The sequence below is a fragment of the Populus euphratica genome, unplaced genomic scaffold (genome assembly GCF_000495115.2).
Source record: "Populus euphratica unplaced genomic scaffold, PopEup_1.0 scaffold220.1, whole genome shotgun sequence".
In the NCBI taxonomy this organism is placed as follows: domain Eukaryota; kingdom Viridiplantae; phylum Streptophyta; class Magnoliopsida; order Malpighiales; family Salicaceae; genus Populus; species Populus euphratica.
In genome coordinates, this window is record NW_011500103.1 from 65,860 (window position 1) to 75,066 (window position 9,207).

The window sequence follows — 9,207 nt, forward strand, 5'->3', positions numbered from 1 at the left end:
TTCTTATCAGTACACTTAACTGAAAGAAATTAAGAGTTCACGACCAGCATTCTAGTTATGACTTACCCATCTCCTAAAGAAATTAAGAGTTCACGACCATCACTCTAGTCTTATGCTTTGTGTAGTTTCATCAAGAGATGCAACTTACCCATCTCGTAAATCCATTCCAGCTAAATTTGCAACTTCCTTCAAAGCAATCCTCCACCCATTCACCCGCTCCATCTCCTCCTTGAAGTGCTTTTCATGTTCCACAAATGCTGCAGCGAAGCTCCCAGTTTGATTTCTGACTTCAGATGGATCCACATGATAGAATACTGGGAAAACTATGCAGTCAGCATTCCTCTTACGTTCCATGATCATTACAAGTTCATCCAGGCACCATCTCGACGAAGCATGGTTTTTGGAGAACACGATTATCGCTATTTTTGATTGTTGTATTGCCTTCTGGAGCTCCAGCTGTATATTCTTTCCTCTCCGAATTTCATCATCATCTCTAAATGTGTGAAACCCTGCATCAACCAGGGCCTTGGAGAGGTGATCGGTAAAGTTCTTGCGGGTGTCTTCACCTCTAAAACTCAAGAACACTTGATATTTACAATTAGCAAACCGAGAAGAGTAGGATTCTTGATATTTCCCAGCAGCCATTTCGAGTCTAGCAAAGATAAGACTTTTCAAAGATCTGAACAAAATAAAACGAGTTGCAGGATAGTTCAAGATCGACAGCACACCAATAAGCCGAAGTGTTCATATATTATTATCCTACTTTTTCTGTAAGACAATTTTCAAGTTATTTCCCAGCAATCAACTCCTCGATGCCCTTTCAGAAAAATATTTGTAGATATGATAAATCTCTATGCTGAACCAAGAAAATCGTTTGATGAGATCATCAATAATTAGTTTCTAACAGTGAATTAATTTAAGTGATTCTAAAAGAGATAAGAGAGAGTACCTGTAATCTTCACTTGTAAGAGCACTTGGAAGAGAAAATGTTATTTCGAAGAGGTAAATTGATAAAATATTATTTTAAATGGTATAAATATAGTTTTTTTATTATATATTATAAGAAATAAGTGTTTTATTTTTTTAATAAATTTGATGTTATTTTTTTATATGATTATGTTTAATTGGTTTATTTTTTTGTGGTTTAATTTTGTTGGTTTTGATGTTTTTAGAAGATATGTAAGAATAATATTTGTGGAAGAGAAAGAATATTTTAATATTTTATTTAATATTTTTTTAAAAATATGTAAAATAAATATAAAAATACTAAAATAATATTACGTTGGAAAGTAAGCCTCAGAAGTCGCTGTGGTGTGGGCCATTTCCGCTTGAGGACCTTTTTTTTTTTTTTAATTTGCTCAAATCATTTATCACGCGTATAGTATACTAGGGCCTGTAATTCTTGCTATAATTACCAAAAGGGACATTAGACGCACACACAACACATAATCCCTCCCATCAGCTCACACGGTTCTTCTTACTTCACCCACCAGTAAGAAAAAGGCACGTGGAGGATAAGGCTCTTCATATCTGACTTGGAAAGTTTACCAGGGCCTGTAATTCTTGTTGCATCATTTGAATCTGTTGAAAGTAAAGTAGCTTTATAAAGAATTAATTGGAAACAAAGCAATTGGTTAAATTAAATAAATTAGTGAGCTAGTATAATTTTTAGATTAGCATTTCATTTAAATAATTTAATTTCTTGTTTATTTAGAACTTAAGATTTATAGAATTTGAGATGTTTAATGGTTTATTCTCCAATATAAAACACTCCTGAATTAGATTTTTTATAAATAAAATTTAAATTTAAAAAAATTAATTTTAAATTTTAAAAAAATTAATTTTATTAAATTTTTCTAATCGTAAATAAAATTAAATCAAATCAACATTGAATAATTATTTTTAAAATAAAATAATAAAATAATTTGATTTTTATAAAATAATTGAGTTAAGTTAATTAAATACCATAATTACCTGAAATTTATTTTAAAAGCATGTTTGAAAATATGATAGTAGTTGCTTTATAAATTATTTTTTATTATAAAATATATTAAAATAATATTTTTTTATTTTTTAAAAAATATTTTTAAAATCATATATTAAAATATTTTTAAAATATTAAAATATAATTTTTTTTTAAATATTTTCAAATACAAAAGTTTATATGATGGTTACTTTAGAATTTGAAAGATTAATCATGTGTGCAAAAACAAACCCGATACATAGATTAAAAAACAAATCAATTAATGGGCCAAGACACGTGCATGGTTTTAAAATTGAGAGAGAAAGGGCGGGTTGTAATTTTAAGACAAGTCAACCAACCCTAGAAGTCCACTCTCTCTCTATGGTATGGAACGTTTCCGCGTGAGGAATTTTCCATGGCTAATGCGGGAAGCAGATAGTCGGAGCGTCTAGGCATATGACCAGTTATGCATGGAAAATTTTGGTGCCGGGAGTTGACGGCTATTGACCTGGTGAAGTAAGAAAAAAGTTAGAAAATAAATTCCACAATTAAGTTGATGGCTATATAGTGACATCCTGAAGTAAGAATCAAGTTAGAAAAATCTAATTAAGAGGAGAAGTTTATGGCTATTGACATCATATTATAAAAACAATATTATTTTTAGTTTTATAAAAATATTATTTTTATTTCAGCATATAAAGAAAATAAATTCCACAATTAAGTTGATGGCTAATGAGGTAAGAATCAAGTTAGAAAAATCTAATTAAGAGGAGAAGTTGATGACTATTAACATCATTTCTGTTTCTCTCTCTTTCCTCAATCTTTCGCTTCGTGGTTGGTATTACTGTATTCCTTTAACAATTTTTTTGTGAAGCTAATTATTATTTATTAAAATTTCACTTTGAAGGTACTCGACGAGCTCCTATTATAAGTGGATGTCTATCTCTCATGTGCTTATTTTCTTGATCGACACCTAACAATTCATGGTTGTCAAAAGCATTGCTCAAAAAAATGGTATTGATCATGTTCATATAACACACAATTGACTTTCTTCTTAATATCTACACAAATTAAAAAAATTAAAATGTCATAAACCATTCCTTTTTTTTTTAAATTAGCAACACCTCATCTATACAAGAGAAAATAATTTAAATTTAATTGCTACAAACCAATTGATTTTATTTAATTTGTTTTCTTATCATTGAGTGAAGAGTTCATTCAACTTGTATTTGACCTAGTTTTAAGATTATTTTTTAAGATTATTTTCTATTAATACATATATTTAATGGGCAGCCTTTATTATGTTTCAAATTGTATGTTAATCAGCCAATTGCATATAAATGAGTTTAGACCTTATTTGTTTGATGGAAAGTGATTTTCTGAAAATTACTTTTCAAACTTTTCTATATTTTTTCATTATTAGAAAAGTTAGTTAATGAAAAACACCTTATTGACAAAAGTAGTTTTTTGAAAACTACTTCTCAAACTTTTCTATATTTTTTTTATTATTAGAAAAGTTAGTTAATGAAAAACACTTTTCAGAAGTTGTGAAAATATCTTTTCAATTTCAATAAAAATATCATATTATTTGCTTATTATATCAAATTTGATCCTCAAACTTTTGATTGCAATAGACATTTGAATTGTTTTTTTCAATTTCATCCCCTAGAATTTGATTTTTATATTAACCTTGATCCTCAATTTTATAATTGTTATTTGTCTTTTCCTAATCATTTTTTAATTGAATTTTTTTATCTATCAAATTTAGTTCCCATTCTTTTGATTGTTACTTATTTTATTTGATATTATTTATGAAATGGTAATTATTATTAATTTCTTCATCTTTCAATTTTTTTATTTGTTATATTTGATCTCTATTATTTTAATTAGTATTTATTTTATTTGAGATATTTTATGAAATTATATTTTTTTAACAATTTTATTCTCATTCAACTTCTTAATTTGTAAGGTTTGTTCCTTATTATTTTAATAGACTTGAAAAAAATAAAACATCAAAAATTTATTTTTCAGGTTATTTTTCATAACATAACCAAATACTAGAAAGTATTTTCTAACTTATTTGCTATTACACTACCAAATATTGAAAAATAATTTACTTTTCTGGAATTCACTTTCCAAATGAAAATTATTTTCTAGCAAACAAACAGGACTTTAATTATGAACTAATTACCTAAAAAAATTTAATAAGTGAAAGTTAATTTTGATCCCTATTTTCTTATTATTTCACAAACAAACCCTCAATTGATCACAATCTTTAATAATCTTTTTAATTATGCCACTTGATTTATTTGATTGAGCTCTTAGTGTCTTTTACAGTATGGTTCTTGGTCTTAATATTCTTTAATTTCAACCTTAATTGCCTTTTTATACTTTTAATTTCTTTTATTTCACCCTTGATTAAATTAATTTGCCTCTCAAAACCTCAACACCCCTTCATTTTAGTCTTTAAACCTTTAATTATTGCAATCATGACACAAATTGATTCTCAAACTTTGTTTTTTCTTCAATTAAGTCTCTAGTTGCATTAATTAACATAAACCAAATTTCAATTAAGTACCTAGGCTTATTGATTCTTCTAATTTCTAACAAATTGATTTCTAAACTTTATTTTTCTTTCATTTTAGCTCCTAATGAAGCCACTTAAACCTTTTTAAAGTTCAATTAGGTTTTTTATTTTTTAATTTAATTGAAGAAAAACTAAAATTTAACAAATTTTTCTCATATAAAAAAAATTCAAACAATTAAGAACATAAAAAATAAAAAATAAACACACACAAAACTTAGAGAAGAAATAGGTGAATTCTTACCTTATATTACTTGTGGGTTAATCTGAGAATTAAAAAAATGACATGTTATGAGTTAATTAAACAAACCGAGGGGAAAAGAGAAGGAGAAGCCATACCTGTTAGAGAAAAGAGGGTCGGTGCTCTAGGAGAGAATGAGAGAGAGAAGAGAAAGAAAGAGTGGGAGGTTTGGTTGGCGAGATAAATAGCAGAAGAGGAAGAGAGAGATAGAAAAAAGAGAGAAGTTGTAACATCCCCATTTTTATGCTGGTTGAGACTCATAATTATCAATTCTTGAATCTATGCTGGTTTTATTTTGTCGACCATGTGGTACGTCTACGTGTGGTGTCCGTGTAGAAAGAATCATTATCTAATTGTTTGCTTTAAGTTTGGTGGAAAACTTTAGATATATTAGTTTTATCAAATAACTTATTATGACTGAAAAAGATATTAAAATTTTTAATATAATTTACTTAAAATAAATTATACTATATGATTTAAATATGATTTGAAGTTTAATGAATTATTAACATGTGGTTTATTTATCGTTTAAGATGAAGATTTATTCGTGTGAATAAATATAATTTTTTAATTTATTATAGTTCTCTGAATTTAAATAAATTCTTATGAAAAGAATCCATAAAGATGCCTAATAGATTTAATTATCTTGGAAGGTAATAGGATTTTTCACAACTTGTGTGTTGTAGCGAGAAATATTCTCAATTAAACTTAGTGAATATTCAAAATAGTTTTAAGAATTTTTTGGTCAAATCTTGATATTTAAATATCAACCTACTTGTATGTCCAACATTTATACCAGAATATTTATTATTAATTCTCATGAATTAAATTTTAGATATTATTGAAATATTGGCTAAATTCTCATGAATTCAGTAAACTGATTATTAAATCCAAAATGCATGTAAATATATATGTTTTGAATTTTTATATGAAAATATTAAAACACCATGTATTTAATTTTCTTTAAGCAAGATATGATTTTTATTTTATTTTTGAGAGACATAGCCATATGCAATTTAAAATAAAATTTTATTTTTTAAAGAAAGATTTTTGTTGTTTTTTTTGGAAAAAATACCAATTTATTTTATATTGAAAAAACATCTTGCATGTAGTTCACAATTTCATATATTAAATATGAAAGGGTAAAAGAATGTGGGGAAATAAAAATTAATGATTTTATGAACTTCACCTAGCATCTTATTTTTTTAAAAAAATTTAAAAAGATAACATGGAAATTCAGGATTTTTCTTTCTTTTTTTTTTGCTTCAAGTTGGTGCTTCATACAAGCACTTGAAGCTAAGGTCTTGGTTCTTAATGTTCGAAGAAAGAACCACACCTCACCAGGGCTCATAAAGAGAATGGAGAATCCAACAGAATTAAATAATGTCCTACTCCTTGGTTCTGTATCCAACTTGAAGAGAATCAGATCGGAGCATGTTTTTATTCCTCCCTTTGCCTTCACCCCTGTGAAGTTAGAAAATCTACAGAAGCTAACGTTGTGTATGTGCAACATAGGTCGAGCTTTGAATACCTCCATCACTGCCAACAGAGCATCCCATGATATAGCTCCAACAGGCAACCATTAAAAAGTCGAAGTGGTTAGAACTTTGTGGCTTTCGCGTCTCCTAGAACAACTGTTGCTGTCAAAAACCAGGGAGACGAAAACACATTCCAAGATCCTCATAATGTTGATAAAAAAAGGGTTATAATGTTTGAGGTGATGGGTGACAATGCAGTGCTGGTATATGAAAACTGATTCAATTGCATCGATCATTAATCGAAATCATGAACAGATTGCGTCTTTTGATTCAGGATAACGAGACTTTCAAACCAAGATCTCAAAGTAACTGTTTTTTTATGAAAAGAAAATTTTACGATTTCCACTTCTGTTATTGAATTTTAACTCTATTTTTTAATTTGGTAATTTTCAATCAAAATTAAATTTTAAATTTCTAATTTTGATGATTATTATATTTTATTTTTACAAGAAAAATATCTATATTAATTTATTGTGAAAATTTAATAAAATCAATTTAATTTTTAATTAAAATGAAATATATTCAAATTATAAAACCCTCTCAATTATATTTTAAAGATTTTTTATTACAAGTGAACTTATCTTGTGAGGATATATATAGAAACAGAAAAAAAATTACTAATCAAATTTCACCATGCGCTATTTTTATTTTTACATAAAAAATGAAATAAAAAAGATAAAATTAACATGAAAAAAATGGACCTTTACATATATTTTGGTCAATAGAAAATTGACACATAAAATAAGATATTTAATACAACTTATTATAAACATAAGATTTTATAAATAAAAATTAATTAATAAAATAATATCCTATTACATTTTTCAATGTGAAAGCCATTATAGATATTTATAAATAAAGATCTCATGCTAGACAAAGAAAGGAGGAAGATCACTAGAGATACAAAACTATTTCATGATAAGCTTTTCAAGAAAAAAGAAAAAAGAAAAAAAGAGAACTATTTCATTTCCTTCCTCTTCATGCAACCATCGGACACCAATCGTCCTCCTTATTTGAAAAGCTGGATCTTGTAGACGCACTGAAATACTCACGTCATCACCATTATCAAATGTAGGATCATCAACCCCTAATTTCTTGTGAATTAGCGATTGGAATTCACGAACACCACGCTTGTAACTCATAGGGAATATAGAGGCTTGATGACGCAAGGATCGACCACTGGTATTGTTCCTGATTTCAAGATAAACATGACTAGAGCCATCGTACCCTGACATCATACAACACCTTGAGAACAGATTAAAGCCACATATCCGGTGCGCAGGAGGTGAGGATATTTTGAATGAAAAGTTATCTACAAACTCATTCTGAATTAGCCATTTATCCTCTTCTACCTCCTCGTAAAACCTTGTGAACAGATTTGCAAGTCTTTTCAGTGAATAGCAAAAAGACACATCTAACGAATACAAATGGGATGGAAGCTCTGGGAGTGTCTGAAGCATTTTGCAATTTCTTAAATATAGGCGTCTGAGTAGACCAAGATCCTTGATGCTTTCTGGAAGAAAACAAATTGGAGTTCCACTTAAATCTAGACTCTCCAAGAAGCGTGGCATTGAAAAAGAGGTAAATCTCAACATTTTCCTCGTTGAAAACCTAGAGGGGAAGAATACCTTCAATGGAAGAGATGAAATGAATGATGTAATTGCAACAATTCCATCACTTTGAAGCAACTTGCGCCCCTGATGATGCTCTAACTCCATATTCAGGCTCGTAAGATTTGAGCAACCATCTAAAACCAGCTCTTGAAGTGAATTCAATCTACTCATTTCTTCTGGAAGCTCCATAAGACTTGTACAATTTCTTACATTTAAGATCAACAATCTTTGTAAATCACCAATAGATTCGTGAATTTGAACCAAACGAATGCAGTCTTCAAGTATTAGCTTTTCAAGGGCTGGGAGACCCGAGAAGTCTGGGGTTCTAATGAGATCACGAGAGTGACGGAGATCAAGAATTTTTAATTTTGGAAGAAACTGTGAAAATACATGAATTTAGTTGTTATCAATTGAAAACGAGAGAGATAGCTACAGAGAGACTTGATACATACCGGTTTGCCCTTCCAAGCATCAACTAGACAACTTCTGGATAGATCAAGAACCACCAGCTTCTCCAAGCATATGTGATTTGGTATGGAGCTCCAAGACAATGTCTTTCCAACTCCACCAATTCCATAGAGTACAGCAATGGCAGCACCATGGGATCCATCTTGCAACCATGAGTTGATATCTTGTACTCGAGCATCTCTTCCAATGAAATGAAGGGCGACATAAAATATTTTTGGATCCAAATTCTTTGAGACATTCTCCACAATAGATTGGACAAACTGTGCCTCGTACCTACATCAAATAGTAAAATACAACGTGGGATAATTAGTAGCCTCTCTATAAAGGATAGAAATAAACAACATTTAGCTAAGAAATTAAACTGGGTTGCGTGTCCATGATTGATAGTTAAATGTGTAGGTGCGTTATCACCACCTATTAAAACCAAATCATGATCGGAAAAAGAAGAAGACGAAGAAATTATTAAGTATTTTATTTTATTTTTCTTATCAGTACACTTAACCGAAAGAAATTAAGAGTTCACGGCCTTGATGAACTTTCATATTCTGTCATACTTAAACATTAACCTCCACTTCCTCTCAATGTGTATGATTCGGAAGAAAGGGATGGGAGAAGGATAAAGAAATAGGGAAAACATGGTTTGGCTTTTTTTTTTTTTTAAGATCACATGTTTTTTATTTTTAAAATATTTATACATTGATATATTGGATTGACTAATGCCTTATGGCTTACACTATAAAATTTGTGGCTCGCTCATGAATTTTACTTGGTTTAATAATATATTTTTTAAAATATTGAGT

The 9,207-nt window shown here is 28.9% G+C and overlaps 1 protein-coding gene and 1 long non-coding RNA gene across 2 annotated transcripts; both read right to left on the minus strand.

The window, feature by feature from the left end:
* Positions 1-71: 71 nt before the first annotated feature.
* Positions 72-1,016, minus strand: LOC105109523 (TMV resistance protein N-like). Its single transcript, XM_011004258.1, has 2 exons — positions 950-1,016; positions 72-679 (listed from the first exon to the last, which is right to left on the minus strand). The coding sequence occupies exon 2, from the start codon at positions 643-645 to the stop codon at positions 145-147; it is 501 nt and encodes a 166-aa protein (XP_011002560.1). The 5' UTR covers positions 646-679; positions 950-1,016; the 3' UTR covers positions 72-144.
* Positions 1,017-1,145: 129 nt separating this feature from the next.
* LOC105109522 (uncharacterized) lies at positions 1,146-5,035 on the minus strand. The gene is made up of 4 exons (XR_839271.1): positions 4,887-5,035; positions 4,792-4,813; positions 2,323-2,471; positions 1,146-1,581 (listed from the first exon to the last, which is right to left on the minus strand). It is a non-coding gene; the product is annotated as an uncharacterized LOC105109522 (long non-coding RNA).
* Between the last annotated feature and the right edge of the window lie 4,172 nt (positions 5,036-9,207).